At 39.4% G+C, this 23,921-nt stretch overlaps 1 protein-coding gene across 1 annotated transcript in view; it reads left to right on the top strand.

Annotated features, from left to right (window-relative positions):
- The window catches only part of OTUD4 (OTU deubiquitinase 4), a 49,834-nt gene extending 26,230 nt beyond the window's left edge, over positions 1-23,604 (top strand). Inside the window, exons 7-21 of the mRNA XM_038754977.1 lie at positions 765-906; positions 3,228-3,285; positions 3,627-3,744; positions 3,901-3,965; positions 5,144-5,238; positions 6,812-6,927; positions 7,031-7,217; positions 12,735-12,897; positions 13,880-14,000; positions 14,305-14,360; positions 14,594-14,686; positions 16,264-16,402; positions 16,917-17,186; positions 18,679-18,719; positions 20,670-23,604. Of these exons, the coding sequence (XP_038610905.1) occupies positions 765-906; positions 3,228-3,285; positions 3,627-3,744; positions 3,901-3,965; positions 5,144-5,238; positions 6,812-6,927; positions 7,031-7,217; positions 12,735-12,897; positions 13,880-14,000; positions 14,305-14,360; positions 14,594-14,686; positions 16,264-16,402; positions 16,917-17,186; positions 18,679-18,719; positions 20,670-21,869 (2,864 nt within the window). The 3' untranslated portion in view covers positions 21,870-23,604. The remainder of the gene's footprint in view (positions 1-764; positions 907-3,227; positions 3,286-3,626; positions 3,745-3,900; positions 3,966-5,143; positions 5,239-6,811; positions 6,928-7,030; positions 7,218-12,734; positions 12,898-13,879; positions 14,001-14,304; positions 14,361-14,593; positions 14,687-16,263; positions 16,403-16,916; positions 17,187-18,678; positions 18,720-20,669) is intronic.
- The last annotated feature ends 317 nt before the right edge of the window (positions 23,605-23,921 follow it).

Here is a 23,921-nt window from a genome sequence, read left to right as displayed (position 1 = left end):
GGGTCGGAAGAGCATTTTGCTTTCCTCTGTCACTGACTTTCTCTGTGACCTTGGAAAAATCATTTAATCTCTTTTAGCTTCCATTTCCTCATCTGTAAAATGAAATTAATGCCTGCCCCTCCCTATTTCAGCTGTGCTTTAAGGACAGTTGAGACAGTTACGCTAGAATGCTGTAGAAAATTAAAACATGTCTTGTGAATCAATCCAAAGGGAAACCTTCCATATTTAAAGTCTGTCATTTGGTTTTTCTAAAGCTCCCAAAATGAAGACTATACTGTTGCTTAGCATTTTGTTGGCCTAGTGGATGGGGCATGGGCTTGGGAGTAAGAAGGACTGGGTTTCCAATCCCAGTTCTGCCACGTGCCTCCTTGGTGACCTTGGGCAAGTCACTTAATTTCTCTGTGCCTCAGTTACCTCACCTGTAAAATGGAGATCAAGACCATGAGCCCTATGTGGGACATGGACTGCCCAACCTGATCTATCCCAGCGCTTAGTAAGCACTTAACAAATGCCATCATTATTATCTATTCACTGCTTAGCACATAGTAAGAGCTTAACAAATACCATCAGTATTATCATTATTATTGTTATGATTCATTTTATAATTTTATAACATGGTTTCCAACTTCTAATTTAATAAGTATATCCCTAAAATATAGGAATCTAATTGGGAAGTCAAGAAAACAAATCATTAAATCTCATTAATTTTTTTTTCTTTGCTAAAGGACTGCAAAATTAAAATTCAGTTTTTTCTTAAATTTCAGCTCTCCTGTATGAATTGCTTTATGAGAAGGTATTTCATGTGGATGTTAGTAAAATCATGAGGGAACTTTATACTTCTGATGAGGTAGTTGAAGAAAGTACTGATAACTGTGAAATATCTGATTCTGATGATGACAGTTACAGGTAAGGAAGATTTCTTAAATAATAAATACTTGAAATGATTGCTTCCTGGTGAACAGTGGGAGCCTGCTTTGCCAAAATGGAATGAATGAACAGTGAATAGATGAAGAACAATTCATTAATTTAAATAAAACATCAAATCACTTGAGAGATCATCCAATATTGCTTTTTTTTTTTTTAACTCAATACTTAAAGTGTGGGGAGAAACTAGTTAACCAGGTCCTGTGTGCCACGGAATAGATATTTTGCAAAACTAGTTATTTTGAACTATGCAGAAGTTGGGGTGACCAGGTTTTCGTTGATAGATTGAAGCTATGCCAGAAGACTGGCCAGAGAAAACCTGTGAAAAATTAGTCTTCAGTGAAAAACACTGAAAAATTGAGGGAATTTGCTGCTGCAAGCTTGGCTGTGGGAAAAACAAAAGGAAAATGCTGCAAAAGATAAGGGCCAGCTATGACAAATAACATCTTCATTTCTTAGCTAAGCCTTTGCAGCTGTTTTTAAAATTAATTTTTTGTTTTCCAATAATTTAACATAATCATTATTAGGATAGAAGATGAATTTTGTGGTGTTAAGTAGAGGTATCATTCAGAGAATTCCTGAGGAAGTTTTTGCTGTTCCCCAATCTCCTTGACAGCATTCATTCATTCATTCAGTTGTATTTATTGAGCGCTTACTATGTGCAGAGCACTGAACTAAGCGCTTGGGACGTACAAGTTGGCAACATATAGGGACGGTCCCGACCCAACAGCAGGCTCACAGTCTAGAAGGGGGAGACAGACAACAAAACAAAACATATTAACAAAATAATATAAATAGAATAGTAAATATGTACAAGTAAAATAGAGTAATAAATATGTATAAACATATATACAGGTGCTGTGGGGAGGGGAAGGAGGTAAGATGGGGGGATGAGGAGGGGGAGAGGAAGGAGGGGGCTCAGTCTGGGAAGGCCTCCTGGAGGAGGTGAGCTCTCAGTAGGGCTTTGAAGGGACAGCAGTGTTGTCTGCTTTGAATTTCCTCTCTAAGTACATTTCTTGGTGAATAGATTTCATTATTTGTGCAGTGGATGGAAAGGACTTATATGCAGTTGTCTTAAAGATGTTCACTTTGGTAGGTTGTATTGAATGTTGACAGTGCCTGGAGAGCTGGATTAATTATGGTAGCCTTTTCACTTTATTTTTTTTGGCATACATTTATAAGGAAAAGTAAACTAGTTACAAGCATCATCACTTTTTAACAGGATCTCATTGATTCACCTCTCTCCTTTATATTAGGTCTTTAAAACTTATCAGGGACCACAATGCCTAAAAAGTATTATACTAAAAAGCTTTACAAGCTATCATTTCTCTGATGGCATCTTCTAAATCAGTCAATAGTCTTTGAGTGTATACTGTCTCCAGAGCACTGTACCAGGTTCTTGGGAGAGTACAAGATAATTAGAAGGCATTATCCACGCCTTCAAAGAGCTTACGGTCTAGAAGGGAAAACAGACTGGTTAATTACAGTTATAGGGAAAACTCTGTATTTATTTATGTAGCTATATAAGTGCTCTGGGAGATCGGGAAACTGAAATGGCCTGATGTTCTTTAGGGGTATTTATATTGATGTCTGTCTCCCCCCTCTAGACTGTAAGTTCGTTTTGGGCAGGAAATGTCTGTTATATTGTTATATTGTACTCTCCCCATCACTTAGTTACGGTACTCTGCACACAGTAAGCGCTCAGTAAATACGATTGACTGACATCCCTGGTAGTGGTAGCCTTTACCACATTCTGAGGGCCGCCAAATGGTTTGGATTTGGACCACAGCCCTCTACTTGATGACTATTGATATAGAATATTTAGTAGGCTTTCCCCCTGTAGGGAATAAGGAGGTCAGTTTCTTAAAACTTATCTCGAAGATGAAGATAAAACCAATGAAGAGAATATAGGTCATTAATAAGGTTGTGCTTAATGTTGGGTTGTCCTTATCTACTCTTGTGGACCAGGAATGTGTCTACCAACTCTTTTCTATTGCCCTCTCCCAAGTGCTTAGTACAGTGCACTGCAGATTAAGACCTCAATAAATATAACTGATTTTTCTTTATATTTTCATTTTCTTAGTGGTGGTTAAGTAGCTAGGTGTATTGTTGTTGTGTTCATGCTTCCTCTGATATTGTTGATTTAGCGTATTACCCTAGGAAGGAATGTATTTTTTATTTTCATTATGGTGTGCAGTGGTTTGCTCTAAAGGGTAGAATTAGCTCTGTTCATGTGATCTGGAAGAAATTCTGAACCCTTTAATTTGCAAAACTCTGATTACAGTGTTGTTACTTCTTTTTAGGAGTACAATTACAGCAGCTAATGATATGAATGGATTTAAGTCTCGGTCAGGCAACCAGGTATTGTTTAATGGTTAAGATTTTTTTTATTTAAACTTTCTCAGTAATGAATTTATAATCATATATTTTCCTTTTCTGTGGTAAACATTGTATTTGGCCACTAGTCATTTGTGTAATTGCAGGCCTTTGTAATTTGCATCTGGAAATTAATGTATTTCATGTAACCCACCATTGATGATTTATTACCAGTTCCCCTCATTTAGAAATAATTGGTCATTAATCCTTTCTTTTCTGTTGTGCCTTGGCTTTGCTATGGAAATTTTTGATTCAATCTCTCAATTACACAAGCCACACGAAAATAGTATTCTGAAGACACTCTTTCTTTGGCTCTGCTTTTGCAGCATTTTAGGAACAATGGAAACTCAACTTCCCTTCCCATATCTAGAAAGGTTCTCAAATCACTCAGTCCAAAAGTCTATAGAAATATTGAATATGAAATCTGGCTTCAGTCCAAACAAGGTGAGTTAGAATAAACCATTGTCTAACTGCCAAAATATTTGCTGCCGAGTGGGAGGGGGGAGCGTTTCCTGTAGCGTATAGCGTTGAATCAGTGTTTGTTTTTAGCATAAAATAATTGTTGATAAATTCTGAATATTATTTCAACATTGTTTACAGCCCAGCAAAAAAGTGACTTTTCTCTAGCTACTGGCTTGCAGTATGATGTTGGAGACAAATGTAAGGTAAGTAAATGGGTAATTGATGGGGAGGAAATGGAAGAGGTTTCTTGAAATTATGAAATTTTGTATGATGTAAATTATTTCTTTGCAACTGCTTGTATTTGATATTGCACTGAATTTAGTTACTGTGAAAGTTCAGGATTTAATTGCATTTTAATAATTGCATTATAATTGTTCAGTTGCTATTTTTGGGAACTGGAAACCCTCTTGATACCTGTTTGTTAGTCTATGTCAAGGGATTAAAAGATGCACCCATGTTTTATCATATTATGGGTTGTTTGTGCCTTTAGAAATTATCCAGACCTAATCTCTAAATACTACATTTTTAGGCAGTGTTCATAGCAAAAAATATTTAGTATTAATTTTTATTGCCTTTGATGGAAAAAAAATCTCGACACCAAAATAGATTTTGGTGAGTTGTTCAGCAGGATGAGTCTGGCCTAAATTCAATAAAAAGGGTGTCAAGGAGAATTTGGAATGGATGAGTTGATTTTGAGCCAACTATTCTAGAGAGAGAAGCAATTAAATTTTTGTGTTTAATATGTAGTCTTGCCACTGAAAGGCATTAATGAAAAAATAGAAATTTTTCATTGGAAAAAACCAAACATTTATGGCTATTTGTTTCTTTTCCTGCTTCCTAAAGGTTTCCAAAAGAAGAAAAACCAGTGGTGTGGCAATTTTTCTTTCACTGAAAAAAAAGAAAACAAAGTTTTCTTAAGCTGCAATTTTGAGCCCAGCATTTTAAATTTTAGCAACTGAAAAAAATCCTTAAAATAGGAGTTAACAAATTAGAGTGTGAAAATTTTAGACCTCTTGTAGAGGGATTCTATAAGTTTTTTTTCTTCATTTTTTAATTAGTGGCAGTTCTTAATTGAGAGCATATCTTTTAGGCACTCAAGGAAAAAAGTCAGTATGGTGTAGTGTGTTATTTCTCTTAAAATGCAGACTAAGTTTTACAAGTTAACCTCTTAAAAGTGATTGTTTATTTCCTGGTACCCTGCTGCTGAAGTAGTCTCCTGTCTTAAATGACAAATGAGCCTCAGTCCACTCACCAAGTTCACTAGACCAAGAATCTGATGTGTATAAAAAGAACCTAATTTTCTTTGAGGTCAGGGCACCCTGAGGAATTATGGATTGTTTTTCTTTCTCTTTTTTTTTATTTATTCTGTGTTATTCTGCAGGCACGTCTCAATGAAAATGGGAAGTTTCATGATGCACGCAGTCAAGATACTCACTCTGAGAATGGACCAGTTTTTGAAGAGGAACATGGAGCCAAGTATGTATTCTTTAAGTATCACAGTTAGAAGAATGTGAGAATATAGTGTGTTAAATATTTATGATCATAGAAGATACAAGTCATATATTTGCTTTAAAAGGATGCTTCTGATGGTGTTTCCCGGTGTGTGCAAGAATGACTGAAGAGGTTGTTATGATCTGTATTTTGACTGTTGTGCCTCTATTTCTTTGCCAGTTGGGCTTCATAATAGCCTTGTATCAAAATGAGATGGTATGGCTCCTTTAAAGCAAAAATAATTGTCTGTCTGGACCATTCCATAGTGTAGAATGTGACTGTTTATATTCATTTTATTAACATTACAGTTACTACTCTATAATCTGGTTTCCACCATTGAGTCCATACTCTCCAATGACTTCTGTTGCCATATTGAATGTTTTCTCCTCTCTCCTAATCCTCCTTAACTTCCCAGTCACCTAATCCCCTTTCACCTTTTAACCTTTTAGCACTAGACCTCTCCCTCTCCTGGAAGCACTAATTTTGGTTTTATCAACACATTACATTTTTCTTCCTAATTTTCTTTCTTGCTTCTCTGGCCATTCTTTCTCAATTTCCATTTTACTGGCTCATCTTCTGCCTCTAATCCCCTCACTGTGAGTATCCCTCAAAGTTCAGTCCTAAATCCTCTACTCTTTTTACTTTATACTCACTACCCCAAGGATCTCATCTGCTTCCATGGTTTCAGCAACCACCTCGAGGTGACTGGCTTCCTAATCTACCAAGATAGCCTTGACCCGACTCCTCTGCAGTCTTGCATTTCTCCCTGCCTCCAGGTCATCTCCACCTGGATATTTCACCAGTTCTTTAAGTTCAGTATGTCTAAAACTGAACTCTTCTTTCCACCCAAATGCTTTCATCCACCTGGTCTTCTCATTATTGTCAGCAGCATCTCCATCCTCTCTTTCACTGAAGTCCAAAACCTTGATATTGTCCTTGACACCTTGCTCTGTTTCAACTTTTGTGTAATAATAGTAATAATAATGATGGTATTTGTTAAACACTTATATGCCAAACACTGGTCCATGCGTTGGCGTAAATATAATCAGTTTGTTCCATGTGGGACTCACAGTCTTAATTTCCATTTTACAGATGACATAATTGAGGCACAGAGAGGTTAAGTGACTTGCCCAAAGTCACACAGCTGATAAGTAGAGACCGTAAGCTCATGGTGGGCAGGGAATGTGTCTCTTGTTATATTGTACTCTTCCGAGCACGTAGTGCAATGCTCTGCACAGAATAAGGGCCCAGTAAATGTGATTAACTGACTGACTGATTGTTGGTCCTTTTAATTAATTACTTTTCTGCTTAGTTGTGACTTCTCACCTCAGTTCCTTTTAGACCAGTTGTAGGTAATTCATTAGCATTTGTGTAGAAAGAGAGCCATTAAGTACTACTAAGTGCAAACAGTAACTCCGTTTTGGTTTTTCAACTTTGCCACACAAAGACATGTTCGTGACCTCACACTCCCTTAAAAATGGTAGAGGACTGATTTCAAATATTAATATGACCTACTTTAGTCAAGAGGTGAATCATACTATTTCTATCTCCCGTCAAGGTATTCTGTTTCTCTGAAGAACCTCAAACCACTTCCTCAGACAGAAAGATGGAACACCGTCTACGGGAAGAAGATAAAAAAGCCTCCTTCAACCCCTGGACAAAATTTTCAGCCTGGTAGGAACATGCTTTTTCTTGTACTAATCTAATTACCAGATGTTGTGACCTATTAGAATATTGTGGAGAATCATCGTGAACATTTCATACATTTTTATCACAGATGCAGATTGCAGAGGGCCAAAAAGTTCAAGCAAGCCCATAAAATCCCAGTCACCGCTACCTCCTCGACTTCAACAAACAGTTGTAACTAAACAGCAGACTCTCTCCTGTCAGTCCCATGGGCCACCTCCTCAGCAGGCCTCAACCGAGCACAAATTGCTAAGCAGGACTCCATCCCAGGGTATAAGGTAACTTTTCTATACATTTCTTATCTATTTTAAATGTGTAAATGGCACTTGTCTAATGCGGTCTTGTAGTAATAGAAAACTATATGAGGACTTCAGATTTAAAAGCTTTTTCAATACCCAAATATAATTTTCACTGCTTCTTCAGAAATATTTTACATTTTGTTACGATCAGTCAGTTGCATTTGAATGCTTACTATGTGAAGTGCTTGGGAGAGTGCAATATAATAGAGTTAGTAGACAAGTTTCCTGCCTACAACGAGCTTACATCCTAGAGGGATGAGTCTGACACTCTTTTAGCTGCTGCAGTCTTTTTTCCTTATGGTGATTTGGAGTTTAACATTTGTGTAGGGATTCTTCTTGAACCAAGATGTTTCTTCGTCTTTATATCAGCGAACTTGGGATATACCAGGGAATATTGTTGACATTGTTAGCCGTTCTTCTAGACTCTGAGCCCACTGTTGGGTAGGGACTGTCTCTATATGTTGCCAACTTGTACTTCCCAAGCGCTTAGTCCAGTGCTCTGCACACAGTAAGTAATAAATAAATAAATATGATTGATTGATTCATGGAGACATCACATATCTGGGGAAATGACCCTTTTGATAGGCCTCACCCTTCCATGGTCAGTTGTTTGACACTGTTACCTCTCGAGCAGAAGCACCCCGAGGTGTTGAGTCTCTCATCCCCTAGATCTTAACTGCATATACCACCATCTTTTTGATTTCCCCACCATGCAGAATTGATTTAAAAAAAAAATTACTATTGTGAGGGTAACTTAAAATCATATCATTTGGAATGAACTGAAAGGATTTCCTACCTCTTATCTGCTGAAAAACTCTTGCAGTTTATCAGTTTTCTTCTCACAGATGTAGCTGAAAAAGTAGGAGCATTCAGATTTCTGTTTTGTTCTCTTTTCTCTTTGCCTTAGCATAGCAGCTACAGCTTCCACTTTAAGGCTTGGTTGAGGCAGAAGTTAGCAGGCATGGAATTGAGACAAGAATGGAATATTTACAGGAAAAAAAAATTGGATGGTGGAAGTGTAATGAAATATTGGTCATAAGTGAGGAGAGGAGTGAACTGGGATTTTAGGGTGGAATGGGGCTGGTATGAGTGAAGGATAGTTGGCTTGCCAAAGCTGTTTTTGCTGTGTTAGATTTATGGTAAGTAAACAAATGTACTTTGAAGCGACCGGGTCAAGGTAGAATCCCCAAATTCTTGAAATACTTGTGAAAATTCAAGTATAGATATTTTACCCTAACAAAATGTTTTTTCTGTATGTAAAAAGGCTCATGAAAATTGAAAATCCACGTGAGTTTTTATGTCACTGCAAGAACTCCATGATAGGAGTTGGGCTTTTTAAAAATGGAGTTTATTGTCTAGGCCTCTGGGTGATTATGTCATAACATACTGGTATTACCTAGAATGGAGATAATCTTGCCTACAACCATGGTTAAGAGGGTTTGAAATCTTGACTAGACCTTTTTTAAATTGCTAAGAATTTCATCAACAAGGTCATTTAGCTCAAGACATGTAACAAATCTTGACCATCTTTAAATTCTGAATATCTGTATTCAGACTGCCTGTGAGTTGGTTATAATAAAATTTAAAGATTCTGGGCAGAAATAGTCATTCTATACTTGGCAGCCACAGATCTTCAACTAGTAATAGCACAAATGTGCTATTCATATTGTCAAGCATAAAGCCACATTTACCTGTTAAAATAGGCATTAACTCTGACCATCTGAGAAGGAAAGAGAAGAAATGGATACTGAAATGGAAGCATGGCCTAGTAGAAAAGAGCATGGGGCAGGGAGTGAGAGAACCTGGGTTTTAAGTATAGTTTCATCACTTGCCTGCTGTGTGATCTTGGACGAGTCACTTAACATTCCCAAGCCTGTTTCCTCATCTGTAAAATAGGGACTAAATACTTTTTCTCCCTCCCCTTTCTACTATGAGCCTCATTCGGAACAGGTGCTGTGTCCAATCTGACTATCTTGTATCTACCCCAATGCTTAGTGTACAGTGCCTGGCATATATTAAGTGCTTAAGAAATATAATTATTATTATTTATTAATAATAGGGTAACAAGTTCAGCTTCATCAAATGAGAAATTTGTGTAAGTTGCTCTTAATTTTGTTTTCGTTTGCACTAGTCTAGAAGCTGTGTAATGGTAGGGAGACATTTGTGTAATTCTCAGGCCCAGTCCTATATTTGACAGTAATAGATTACTTCCCAAACACTTAGTACAGTGCTCTGCACACAGTAAGCACTCAATAAATACTATTGAATGAATGAATGATTTTCCATGAGGGTACCTTCAGAATTAGGGCATCTTTCATATAGCCCTTACTATGTGTTGTTTCCAGATAATCTTTGTAGCTGTCTCAGAAAATAACAACTTTAAAAATCCTGTAACAACGTTTTGTAAATTAGCATGGTGCAAGTAAATTTTCTGAAAAACTGATTTGGACGTTAAAGCTTTCATGACTATCTTTGTATTGATTTTTTCTTGACGAAGAAGATGTGATACTTTAAGAATAGACAAGACAGTAAAACAAAATGAAGGAATAGGAAAAAATAATTGTATTGTATGATGTTTTGCCAGAAAAAAATATTTTGAGTGGTTTTTGCATTAGTCTTCCAGAAAACTTTCCCCAACATTGTAAAAATGTTGTCCAGAAGGACTGTTTCTTCTCCAGAAATGTGGTGAATGGAACTAATTTGCTGATTTTTAATTTTTGAGCAGAGAAAGCTTTGTGGGGTTGCTATATTGTTATTTTAAAAACTATGGACTTAAAAAAACTAAAAACCTAGAGAAATGTATTTTACCGTAATTATCTTTACAGGGTAGATTGAAGTAGAAATCTACTTTTGTAGCCAAATACAAGTTGCCTTTCTCCTTCACCCTCACTCCATCTCTATTTTGTTTTAAAGTCCCTTATTGTGATGTCATCTGTGGAATGTTCTGCACTAGATTTAAAAACCAGAGTTGGCAAATACTTTGGAAACAGTTTATATTTGGGGCAATAAAAATTGGATTGTGATGATGGTGACTTCAGTCAGTTCAGTAACCACCGCAGTAGGGGATGTGTTGTTTTCAGATTACTGTTCCTTTTTTCCATGTTTGTGTTTCTTGAGGCTAGACAGGGGAGAAATATTTAGGAGTTCTAACCTGGAGTTAGCAATGCCAAATCCTCATAATGATCTTACACTTGGCCTCATCAAAATTTAGTCTTCCTTAACTGGCTACCTTGGTAACTGAATATTTTGTTTGACCTGGGCACTGTTGTTGTTTTTATTTTTTAATTGTATTTTGGTATTGAGTTATTGTAATAGTTAATACACCATTACCCAATTATTCAGAATACATGGGACCAGGACCCTAACTTCCAGTCCTTTGCCCTTTCTATCATGCCACACTACTTCTCTATTGTTGAGGCCAGAGAGTGTTAAGGATCTGGCAGCTTGATAGCAGAATAGCAAGCATGCTAATCCAAGCCTGCCTTTTCCAGCGCTTAGAACAGTGCTTTGCACATAGTAAGTGCTTAAAAAATACCTTCGCACTGGGAGGGTACAAAGGAAGCCTCAATCATTTTTATAAACAAAAAAGTTCAGTTCAAACAATAATAATAATAATAATAATAATGGTATTTGTTAAGTGCTTACTATGTCCCAAGCACTGTTCTGAATGCTGGGGTAAATACAAGATAATCGGGTTGTTCCACGTGGGGCTCACAGTCTTAGTCCCCATTTTTAAAGATGAGATAACTGAGGCACAGAGAAGTTGTGAAGTGCCCAAGGTCACACAGCAGACAAGTGGCAGAGCCGGGCTCTTACTCCCAAGCTCGGTGTCTAATTAAGCCACGCTGCTTCTCTGTCTCTCCCACTTCTCCTCCAGTGTTTGTCCATCCACTTCCACTCAAACAAAAACTCCTTACCATTGGGTTTAAAGCACTCAGTCTCCTTGCCCCCTTCTATCTTTAGCTGATTTTCTACTGCAACTCAACATGCTCACTTCCCTCCTCTTAACGCCAACCTAATCACTCACTGTACCTTGATCTTGTCTATCTCAGCGCCAACCCCTTGCCCATGTCCTGCTTCTGGCCTGGAACTCCCTCCCCCTTCATATTCGACAGATGATCACCCTCTTTCTCCCTCCCCACCTTCAAAGCCTTATTAAAATTATATCTCCTCCAAGAGGTCTTCCCTGACTAAGCCCTCCTTACCCTTAATCCCTCTCTCTTCTGAGTTGTCCTTGCTTGGATTTGTGCCATTTATTCAGCCCACCCACAGCACTTATGTACATATCCGTCATGTATTTTCACGTCTGTCTCTCTCCTCTAGACTGATAGCTGTTTGTGGACAGGGAACACATCTATCAGCTCTGTATATCTCAGTCTTCCAAATGCTTAGTAGTACAGTTCTCTGCACACAGTAAGCACTCAACGAATATGATTGAGGAGGAGACTGATAGAAATGATAATTTGTGGGAATAGGAGGACAGGATAAGAGTAGTGTGATTGTCAGGATACAGTGTCAGACTAAATGAATGCCCACTTGAGTATACATATATGGATAAGTGCTGAGGATGGTTATAATGTATTTATGGGAGTGCACATTTTTCCTCTCTTCAGTGACATCCTGAGTATCTTCATTAAAACTCAAATAGCTTGAGACCCGCTATTGCTCATATTTATGATTCAGAAGAGCCAGCACCTTGAGGATCTTGGCCAGTGATTTTTTTTTCTAACATTTTTGTCATTATCAGATGATATGCTAATAAGTACTTAGAGCTATGTAAGTGATTTCTTGTTAGGTTTTGTGTGCACGATAGGTGAAGGGATAAAATAACAGCTGTTTAGATTTCTTGGGTGTCAAGTTTTTGCTTTTTTAAGACTGTGCTTTCTTCCCTGTTATGACAAACCAAAGTTAATTTTAACTATTCTGTGCCGAGAAAATGTCCTTAATTTGGGTTTTCTGTATTTGAACTCAAATGCACGTGTCATCTTTAGCGTCTGACATTTCATGAAGTGGGTTAGGTAACTATTTTGATACCTTTTTGTTGTCTTTTGAGATCTGCAAGCAAAATTGACATTTTATAAAGCAATTTTTAAGGATTCCAACTTTAACCTTTGTGTACTGAAACATGTTTTTGGTTTTCTCTCAATCCTGCTCTTTGTAATGATACAGCGTAATATCATAATGTCATCTTTTCGATCTCCACCGTTTCCTTCCATCCTTCCTCCTCTTGAGGAGATAGACAAGAAAATACTGAATCCCCTCCCCATATTTAGCCAAGGTTACGTATTGCAGGCACATCTGTCTATACACTTATAAGAAAGAGGTAACACATCAGATTTTAACTTTAATTCTTCTACTGCCCTCAGTTTCCTCCCACTGGGCCCGCACAAGTCATTTATAATCATATTCTTGGGATGTGGTTAGGAAATACATTTGTTAGACTATTCCGATTATATTTTGTGAAATTTTTAAATGAATACAATATTTACCCTGCAGAAAACCAGAACGTGAGAGAACTGAAGATTCTGACCAGGCTAGCAGAGACTGTAACTATTTTGGCCTTTCTCCAAAAGAGCGCAGAGAGAAACAGGCAATAGAAGAATCTCGCTTGCTTTATGAGATTCAACAACGAGATGAAAAGGCCTTCCCAGCCCTTTCTGTATGTATAAATCTACTCTATTGCTTGTAGCCAAGGAGGGGGTTTTGATATTCTGTTCATTTGGTTTTACCCCAAATATTTCATTATTTGAAACTGAGAATCAGTATTTTAATGGCCTGATGCGAAGAATGAGTGTCTTATCTACTGGGTAGATTTTGCACCTGTTGCTATTTTTCATCCTTACTCTGGAGAGCTCTTCTTTAGGTAGCTGTTATGTAGAATATGGTAAAAATTGTGCAGTGGTGTTTCATTTCCTTTGATGAATTGCTTATGAAGAAGTTATTTGTAATGGATACCTGCATAGGCATTGTGAGGAACTCGGGAAATAAGGCAGCTTGAGGAATCTTGTGGGCGAAGTCATGAGGGGAAGAGAGTAGACCAGAAAGGAGGAAGCATGGGGTACTGTAAAGTTCACCTGGATCTAGGATGAAGACCTGAAACATATTCAGGTTCTCTGCACAAAGTGAACTCGTGTCATGTAATTAATTTACACCTTTTAGAGCTCCCTCAATTTTAGATACTTTGTAAACTCTGAACTAAATATAGCTCTGTCCTGAGGGGGTTACAGAATAAACAGAGATCAAATGAATGAGAACAAGGGAAGAAATATAACTGAATGGGTTTAGAGATTTGTGGTAGAGACTTTGCATGTGTGAGGTTGCATTTGACTCTGCACTTGGTTGTATATCCCTTACCCACTTTGATACTCACCTCAGCCCCATAGCACTTACGAACTTATCTTTATACTCTACTGTTTTCCCTATTATCTATAATTTATTTTAGTGTCTGAGTTCCTCTGAAGACTGTAAGCTCCTTGTGGGCAGGGATCTCATCTACCAAATCTATTGTACGTTCCCAACCGCTTAGTTCAGTGCTGTGGATACAGTAACTGCTCAATAAATACCGTTGATTGACTGATGATATGTGCTGTTTCTGTGGTTAAATCTTCAATCCCAAATGGAGTTTGTTTTATTTTCTCCAGAGCCCATCAGTTTGTCATACAGCTGCTCAGACTACTAATACTTGTAGCCAGAGAAAGCTACCGGGGAATGAACGAAGAGGGAACAGGAGAAGAGTGGATATAGAGGAGCAAAAAGATAAGGGTAAGTAATGATGTAAAAGCTAATTCTTCAAGTTAGGAGTTTGGAGGCCTAGAAGTCATTCTCACGTCTCTTTTTCTGAGTGTGATGTGGGACAAATTACTTAACTATTTCTGAACTGAAACAGAGAAATATGTTTCTAAAAAAATCATCAGATGAAAATAATGTATTGAAATATAAAAAGCAGGATTTAAACATAGAAGATCAGTCTAGATATCAGTTCTTTTGGTTTTTATATCTTCAAGTTTTTGTTTTAGATCCAAACTTAACTGAAAGTCTTAGTCATGTTTTTTTGTCTTGATCACAGATGCAAATCTCAAGCAGATTCACGTAGATCAGAAATATGAGCAGAGTACCTCTGAGGTAAATGCTTTCATTTTTTTATTTTGCCTTCGGATTTCTTTTATCTCCTCTAGTGTTCCGTTTTTGGTAGTGTCCTTGAGGAGAGTTGCCAGGATGGTAGGGCAGCTACTAGATAGTCATTTTTGGGGTTTTTAAGATGGAGGGAGTTTGTGGCTTGGTGGATACAAAACAGAAAGAGAGTTCTAGAACTGGCTTATGAATAACAGTAGAAATAACAAAATGACTCTGTTTAGTTTCCAAAGAATGATGGCGATGGCAGTAAGTGTCTAAGAGCTTCAACTCCTTCAAAATTGAAGAAAACACAACCCCCATGTCCTGCTGAACAAGTAAGAAGAGTATTGATGATTTACTTCTGCTGTGCAATGGCACCCTAGCCACATGCATTTGAAAATTTAATAGAAATGAATGGAGTTATTTATTATGGAAGTAGTAAAAAATTGTATTTATTGAGCGTTCAAGGGGTACAGGGCACTGTACTAGGCTCTTTGGAAAGCATAAGAGAAGCAAGAAGCAAGATTCTGCCCGTAAGAAGTAGGAGGGTTCTGTGAATCAGAGCAACTCCCTCTCTAGGCAATACGCTCCTTGTGGGTAGGTGTTGTTGTCTACATACAGTATAATACTCTTCCAAGTGCTTAGTACAGAACTTTGCAAACTAGAAATGCTCAGTAAATACCATTAGTTGATTGATACTTTCATGTACTGTCCTTTAAATGTGGAAACTTAATCTCTTAATGCTGTATCTCCAATGCTTCCACCTTCTAGGAAATAGAACATCTGCAATCTTATAATTTTCCACACTTGTAGGCAGTCTTATAACATGACTGTTCAGGTTAATTGGCAAGACTATATGTTGGATGGGATACTTTTGGGTTTTAAAAAGCCAGTGCGGAGGAAAGCCTAAATGGAATCAAAACTAGATCATTCTGAAGTTTGAATAACAAACAATTAGGCTGGGCTCTCTTGGACCCATTCTTTTTCGGTGTCCCAAAGTCTTTCGGATAACTAGGTTAAATGGAATAAACTAGATTAATTTCAGAAAACAAATGGTAGAATTGGCTTTGTTCTATATGGCACTTTGGAGTTGGTTAGCCCTGTATGTCTGAAATTTTTTTATTCCTAGAAATCCAGCGCTTAGAACAGTGCTTTGCACATAGTAAGCACTTAACAAATACCGTCATTAATATGAAAAACAGGGAGTAATAATTTTTTTTAAACGGTGCTTGTTAAGCACGTTCTGTGTGCCAGACACTGCACTGAGCTCTGGGATAGGTACAGGCTAATCACAGTCCAGGTCCCAAAGAGAATAGTCTTAATCCCTGTTTTACAGATGAAGTAACTGAAGCACAGAGAAGTTAATTGACTTGCCATAAGGTCACACAGAAGCCAAGTGGCGGAGTTGGGATTAGAACCCAGGTTCTTCTAACTACCAAACCCATGCTTTGTCTACTGGGCCACGCTGCTTCTCTGAATAATACCTTCCAGGTTTCTCCTGGATACCCTGTCAACATTTCATCCCTCATATGAGAGACGACATTTCACTGGAAAGGTTGAAACAGTGGTTTCCTTCCATGCCAATTGAATCTTTGAGTCTACCAGTTGATATTAATAATGTGAAAATGCTAATGAATCAGTTCATCAGCTTAATCCCTTAGCCTCATGAATCAGAGATCCCCATTTTAGGATAAGGAGATTGCAACTACTGGCCGGTAAAACTATTTGCACTTGGGTAGTACCATTTATCTGTGAATCGTATTTAAAGCGTCATTTAATTCAGAGATCTGGGACGTTTAAGATTAGAAGAAAGTTCCCGGGTGCATCCAGGAACCAGATTTAGCCAGGTGGGAACTGATTGTAAATGAGTGTAATGTCATAAAAGCTTAATTTTTTTTCTTTCCTTTTGTAGATAACAGCAGAACCTGTGTCATTAGCAAATCCATCAGTCCTCCTAGCCCCTCCTGAGGTACATTTGCCTCCCACAGTGCCTTCTTTGCCAGCCACTGTGCCACCATGGCAGTGTGATCCGGCAGCTTATGGACCTACAGGTTTGAAAAGAAAATCAGTGTTTTGGGGTTAAAGACGTGTTTCATTGTGGGTTACATAGGATTGTGAAATCATTAAAAATGGAGCCTAGCCTCTTCCTGGGCTCGAAACGTGGGGTGGTATAAAACTGGGAGTTCTCAGGTGTATGGGGGACTCCGATGATACTGTTCTTCCCCCTCAGGCTCCTAGGCACCCAGGTCCCATGGATTTTGGGGGGTTCTGCTTTGCTGTACTTTTGGAATTCATTCTCCAGCCATGGATACGGTTGCTGTTTCTATTTGTTTGACAGGCATAGTGTACTAAGCCTACAGTAGCAGCTCAGTAAATACTGTTGATGACCATTTGTCATCAACTAGTATTCCTTTTATTTCTCAGTTGTCTCCATTTTTTTCCCCTAGTGTAAATATTTACTGTTTAACAATTTTCCCCGCAACCCCAAGAGGGGCACAGATGGCGTGGATTTGATTTACTCATGGCATGCGGGGCTTTTGATTCTTCCTTTATCCCTCGTTTTAGGTGTTCCCTCTCAAGTTCCTGTTTTGTCGGTGACACAGACTCTGACCGCTGGACTGGATTCTTCTGTGTCACAGGCTCAGTTAACCCCAACTCCTGTAGCTCCAGTTCCCCTGCCTATCCAAGCAATTAACCAGCCTATAATGCCGTTGCCTCAGACCTTGAGCCTTTATCAAGACCCACTTTTCCCTGGGTTTCCTTTGAATGAAAAGGGAGAGCGAGCCACAGCACCAGCGTTTTCACTGTGTAATACTGGGGATGATCTACCTAAAGGTAAGAGCCTTTCACAGTTTAAATTAGTTATCATTGGTTTAGCGAGGAATCAGGAATAAAGAAATGGAGTTGAGAGGTCGGAATCTACAAACCATGACGTTCACAGATAAAGATAACTTAAACAATCAGTGTATTTTTATACAAGAACCATACCCCGTTTTTTTCCAAATAAAAGTAAATGATGACCCAGTGTCCCTTCTCTAAACTTGAGCTTCCTTTGATTCTTTATGTACGTTATTAAATTCGGTTTGGTTTTTTGGATCACTTCAATGTTTGAGTTATGAAATCCAATTTCCAGTTGTGATTTTCAAGCGGAGGTTTGAACAATGTCCGGTGTTCTCATTTTTGTTCTGTGAGTTCCGTTTTGTCATTGTGATTTCTGATCTATAAAAACAACAGGATTGGAGAAGATACATGTGCAGTCATTTCTGCCGTGGTCTATATTTTCATTTTATATTTGGCTAAAACACTGTCAGGGAGTTAGGGAGTGTTTTACTAACGTGAGTGTGTCTTAGCTACAGCGTGCTACAGTTTCGGAAGACAAAGGTTGTGTGTATGTGCGTAGTTTTGGACTCTGTGTTTACTTCAACGCACATTTCCGTCATCACAAGCTTTATGCAAGAACAGAACCCCTGAGATATAGAACAACTGTCATCGGCTGTGTTGTCAGGCGAATGTCCCCCAATTTCCTGCAGTGTTCAAGCAAAATGTGCAGTGAAAACCCCCAGTTCTTGTAGAACTTAGCGAACTTTTAACTACTTCCCATTCTACAGTAACAAGAGACCAGTTTTTGGAGATGGTCAAACTAAAATTTATGACTGATGTTTGATCACTGATATTACAGGCAAAAAACTTTTTTGCGAAAGTGAAAAGCCAGCGTGGCTCAGTGGAAAGAGCCCGGGCTTGGAAGTTGGAGGTCATGGGTTCTAATCCCGGCTCTGCCACTTGTCAGCGGTGTGACTTTGGGCAAGTCACTTCACTTCTCTGGGCCTCAGTTTCCTCATCTGTAAAATGGGGATTAAGACTATGAGCCCCAGGTGGAACAGTCTGATGACCTTGTATCTCTCCCAGCGCTTAGAACAGTGCTTGGCACATAGTAAGCACTTAACAAATACCATCATTATTTTGAGAAGCAGCATGGCTCAGTGGAAAGAGCTTGGGCTTTAGAGTCAGAGGTCATGGGTTCAAATCTCGACTCCGCCAATTGTCAGCTGTGTGACAGCTGTGACTTTTGGCAAGTCACTTAACTTCTCTGTGCCTCAGTGACCTCATCTGTAAAATGGGGATTGACTGAGAGCCCCCCGTGGGACAACCCAAACACCTTGTAATCTCCCCAGCGCTTAGAACAGTGCTTGGCACATAGTAAGTGCTTTAATAAATGCCATTATTATTATTATTATTTTGATATGTGCATGTCTAGCTAGGGCAGGAAATGAACTTCTTTTTTGTGTGAATACAATTTTAATTATATTCAATGTTCTATTTTCCATAGATAAAAACATCCTCCGGTTTTTCTTCAATCTTGGTGTGAAGGTAATTATTTTTCAGTAAAAATTATATTTTTCTCACAGATATTAGAGCCGTTGGTCAATTTATGTTGGAATTATGTTAAGAAAACTTGCAACACTGATAACATTAGAAACAGTCCCGGTCAGTCCGCTGTAAATTTTGAAACATGCATTTTTATCCTTAAGTCTTTGGAATTCACTTTATGCTTGAGTAATCCTGTCCTTGCATTTCTTGTCTTTATATACCAGTGACTGTCTGTGGTTGGGGGCCTCAAGAGCTGAACTGCCTGACTGTTAGAAATTGCATGTGTCCCCTCAGTTAAGACAGTCATACTGGCCTTACCCCTTCCATTTCTCCAGCTATTTGCTTTTCCCCTTGGAAGAAGAGTAGCCTGAAATAGTCATTAGTGTCCTAGAAACCAATGGAGATATGCACGATGAAGTGAGAAGGAACTCTGCAGGAGCATTCAAGTGTTCTCCCTCCCGGTGGATGGCAATACAGGACTTGGGGTATGATAGGGGAGTTGTCCTTTGGTTTGAAGATGACCCTGCAAATGATGAAACTGCATCTGGGAGCGTATCTTCAATCAGTAAATTACTGGTATTTATTGAGCGTTTAATATGTGCCAAGCACTGTACTAAGTGCTTGGGAGAGTATAATACAATGGAATTAGCAGACACATTCTCTGCCCATAGTGAGCTTACAGTCCAGTGAGAGAATCTCCTGCACATTTGTATACCTCGTCCGTGAAACTCTAGAAGTACGTTTTTTCTAGAAGTACATTTTTTCTGGCTCCTTGTCATGCTCAGACACCAGTGGTTAAGAGGGGAAGGGTTTGTGGTACTGCCAGCCCAGTGAGAACTGTATATATGTTTGTACATATTTATTACTCTATTTGTTTATTTTGCTTGTACATATCTATTCTATTTATTTTATTTTGTTAGTATGTTTGGTTTTGTTCTCTGTCTCCCCCTTTTAGACTGTGAGCCCACTGTTGGGTAGGGACTGTCTCTATATGTTGCCAGCTTGTACTTCCCAAGCGCTTAGTACAGTGCTCTGCACACAGTAAGCGCTCAATAAATACGATTGATGATGATGACGATGACTAGAACTGTTTGTTGCAGTAGCGGTGGTAGTTTGCACTGAGCCATCCAGCGGCTCATACCCTAAACCTTGTGTCCCGCGGCACTTGTTGTGACGTGGCTGGCAGGGAGAATGGGTGCAATCTGGGCAATTGCCACAGCAGCAGTTACTATTGTACCATCACCCATTTGGTGAACTGTCATCGGGTGTAAAACTCAGACCAAAACCAAGTTTGAAGCAAAAAATCAAAAGTCAACACACCGAGAACATCACCAGCCACAACTACAAAAACCCACAGTTGTCCTTATGCAACTAGAAAGACTGGAACCAGAAACGGCAAGAGCAGCAGAGCAGCGAGCTTTGTCTCAGACAGCAACACAGTGTCATCAGACTACTATCCCTGGGCAGATTGGCCCATTGCTCCGTGAAAGGGGGTGCTCAATAAATAGTGCTTAAGAGGCTGACAGTTGGGAAGGCAGTCTGAATAGTGGATATCCATTACTAGCTAATGATTTTAGCTAAAAAGTCCAGCCCAAGGAAGTAGGGTTCTTAATTGCTGTCTTGTACAGAAAGGAAGCAAAAAGTGGCGGTGAAATGTTGGGAGTTAGTAATGCATACACTATCTTACCGTCAAGAACCAGGTACCTAGTATTAAACTTTTTGGGGTTTTTTTTGCTGCTGTTGTTGTTGGGCTTCGTTCTTTCTACCTCTCTCTTCAGAAGCTTTTGGTTTAGAGTTGCTGCTTATGTGGCAGTTGAAATAGGGAACTGTTTCCTTTTATAACAGGTTAAGTAGGTTTCGTAGCCTGTTTCTTCAGACAAAGGTTTTCAAAGTGGGATGTGTCGGAGCTGTTGATCTTTCTTTCATGTCCGTTTTCTCTCTGTTTTTCAGGCATTCAGCTACCCCATGTGGGCTCCTCATTACTATCTGTATCCACTGCATCAGGCTTATTTCACTCCATGCAGAGTGTACACGAAGGTTCCCGTTCCCGTGTGTCCTCACAACTACTGGTTCCAGGAAGCTCCTCCCTCTCAAAGTGAACACGATTCCGTGTGTACAGACGGACATTTTCCCGAACAGAACGAGGCCAGCGCAGATGAGCAGGGTGCGCAGGCTGAGCCTGCACCTCCGTCATCCTTCCCCCCCCCCATGGCTATGCCTCCGTCTCAGGGGTCTGAATGTCAACAACAGGTACCTCACCAGGGGGATCTAGAATCCGTGAATGTCGGACAGCCTCTTCAGGCTAATTATGAAGAGTCACTGGAGGGCAAGAGTGCATTTCCGCAGCCTCCCTTTGGTCCTGGTCCGTTTTTAGGAGCCGTTCCCATGCCGCCTCCTTATTTCCCTCCTTTTTGGTATGGGTATCCGTTTCAGGGCTTCGTTGAGAATACCGTCATGAGGCATAACGTTGTCGTCTCTCCCGAGGACAAGGGGACACTAGACGTCCCCCTGGAGGACCTAGATGCCCCTAAGGAATGTGATTTAGTTTCAGCAGACCAGGAAGCCAGGAGGGAAGGAGCCCTACCTTTCAATACCGTCCCCAGAGAGGGTAGTGTCCAAAGCGAACAATCGACCCGGGAGCAGAAAGTGGAGCAAACCCCTGCCGTTTGCCCTCCTGCTACAGAGGTAAAGGCTCACCGTCATCTTCCGGTCCCAAACGTGGAAAGGAAGGCTTTGCCGTTGGTTCCAGGCTCTCGTCTTAAAAGTACCGCTCCCACGTCCAAGGAGAAACCAGAGGAATTGAGAGAGGCCCAGGCCGCGGGAACCACGGCCAGTTCAGTTGACAACAGAGCGCAGAGACCGAGGGAGGAGAGTTCTGAAGACGAGAACGAGGTGTCTGATATTCTGAAGAGTGGTAGATCCAAGCAATTTTATAATCAGACCTACGGAAATAGGAAGTATAGGCATGACTGGGCCTATTCCGGTAGAGGCGGCTATCCCCATCCCAGAGGTGAGGAGCCTTGGAAAGGGCCTCCCAACCGGAGCAGAGAGGAAGGCTTCCAGTATCATCGCCATTTTAGGGGGCGACCGTTTAGGGGTGACAGGAGAAAGTCAGCGATGGGAGACAGTCACAGGGGACAACACCCTTAGAAATCGCCCGTGCGGGCTTCAAAGCAAAAGGGGTTTCCGAAGTGGAACCTCCGTAATGTTGCCGAAGAGTTGTCAGTTTATTTATTATATAAACACCTCAAAACAAATTTCACTCCCCTGCCCATCCTTCTCCTCCCGTATCCCTTCCCCTCTTTCCCTTTCCCCCTTCTCTGGAACAAACTAGTAACCTCAGAGTGAAGCCTAGGGGCAAGTGGCTCCCCGGCATTACAAGCTTTTGGCATTGACATGCTACTTTTGGTTTAGTTACTTGTAGGTTATTCTTCTTGTGGTTGTTTTTCAGATATGAAAGCAGAAACAGCACCTGTTTATTAAGTATAAAAATAAGATGTTTAAAATATAAAGCAGATTTATTGTTGGTTTTTTTTTTCTCACAAAGGTTGTTTTGGATAAATGTTCAAAACAACTGCAATGTTTACTGAAGTGACAGAAATATAGCATTTGACCTACCGTAGAGTCCAAAAATAGGTAACATCGCACCAAATAGAAAATTTATATTTTATTATACGATGCCTTAGACATAAACTGGGCTAAAGAAGATTCTCAGCCTTATAGCACTGTTGTTTTTGAAATGCTTCCAAGTCCAAAGGCCTTTCATCTCAATTCTGTCAAACTTGAATATCTTGTCTTTATTATACCTAAGGCAGCCAACTAACTTGTGTCTTAGAAATGTTGTATATAGTTCTTTTAATATTCATAGGGTATATTTTTGAATTTAAGAAAGAAATTGTTGAAATAGACTTTAGTCAGCAGTTGAGTAGATGTTTATGAATTGATAGGAAATGTAATCAAATGGCTGTTCCACCAAGAATTCATAGCACTGGGACAAATATAATGGTGCCTACTCGAATGGAGTGTAGATGCTATGCATTTTGAAAATAATTCTGTACCTGGTATAACCACAGAAGTTTTTAAATGCCACTTTAACACTAATGCACTGACAAGAGTCTAAATATTTTGTGAGAAGAGATGCGTAAACATGAGGGTTTTTTGTTTTGTTGGTTTTTTTTTTTTGCTTTGGCTTGACAAAGGTTTAAATGGTGATCTACTGTGTTTATTTCTCCTTGCACTGTTCGTTTTGTTTGTTACCCTTTGCATGTCCAGTCTGATAGCTAAAACTACTCTATAAAACCCAGAAGATTTTGACTTCCAGGTCTTTTATAGAGGCTGCTAAAAATTGGGTTTTGCCTTGCATTTTAAAATGACTTGTCCCCTTGGTTACCTTGTTTCTTTTGACAAGCTGTCATTCCCGTGTTCCCCTTCCACACGATCCCACCTCAGCCCATGCAGTATTCCTCGTTATTGCCTTTGCATGGTGCACTCGGAGTTTGGAGAGTTGGCTCTCTAAAATAACACAGTATTCGCTCAGCTAGAATGCTTTGTAAAACGATCTGGGGAGTGGATTTTATATAACGTTCATCCTGGGTGTAAAACGTGCTCCTTATACATTACCTTTTGAGGAAGAAGCTTGAGTGTGGTATACATTGCTGTGCAATTTACATGTTTTTTGCATGCCATGTATAACATACCTGGCCAGAAATAGACAAACGCAACCACCCCCACCGTACAAAGATCCTTCAGAAGATCCTGCGCCGACTTTTGTCCGAGAGCCTGTCCATTTCTGGTACATAGGAAACCTTCAGAAAGGCTTAAAATGCTGGCAAGATTTGATAAATCTTTGCTGTTTTGTATTTCTCCCCATTTACCTCCGTTGTTCGAATTAGGCTAAACTCTCGAACCCAATTACTGCTGATTGGAGTAGCAACTAACCGTTTAGATGCTCTGAAAATTTTACAAGCTTGGAGCAAAAGTTGCATGATACCATTTTATTGAGCTGGTCCTCGGTGGAAGTTGGTAGAAATTGTAATCGTTGTTTGTGCAAGAGGAATACTTAAAACAAATATTTAAGGGAATTCATACTAGGATCCTGCGAGTTCAAACGTGCTGAAGACCCACAATATACGCCTTTGTTTCACAGTAGAAGTTTAGTGGTCAGTTAAATTACAAAAGGCTTGAGGCACCTCTGTTTATAGA

The sequence above is a fragment of the Tachyglossus aculeatus genome, chromosome 12 (genome assembly GCF_015852505.1).
Source record: "Tachyglossus aculeatus isolate mTacAcu1 chromosome 12, mTacAcu1.pri, whole genome shotgun sequence".
In the NCBI taxonomy this organism is placed as follows: Eukaryota; Metazoa; Chordata; class Mammalia; order Monotremata; family Tachyglossidae; genus Tachyglossus; species Tachyglossus aculeatus.
The sequence above is the reverse complement of the archived record's forward strand: the minus strand, read 5'-3'. Positions and strand labels throughout refer to the sequence as shown.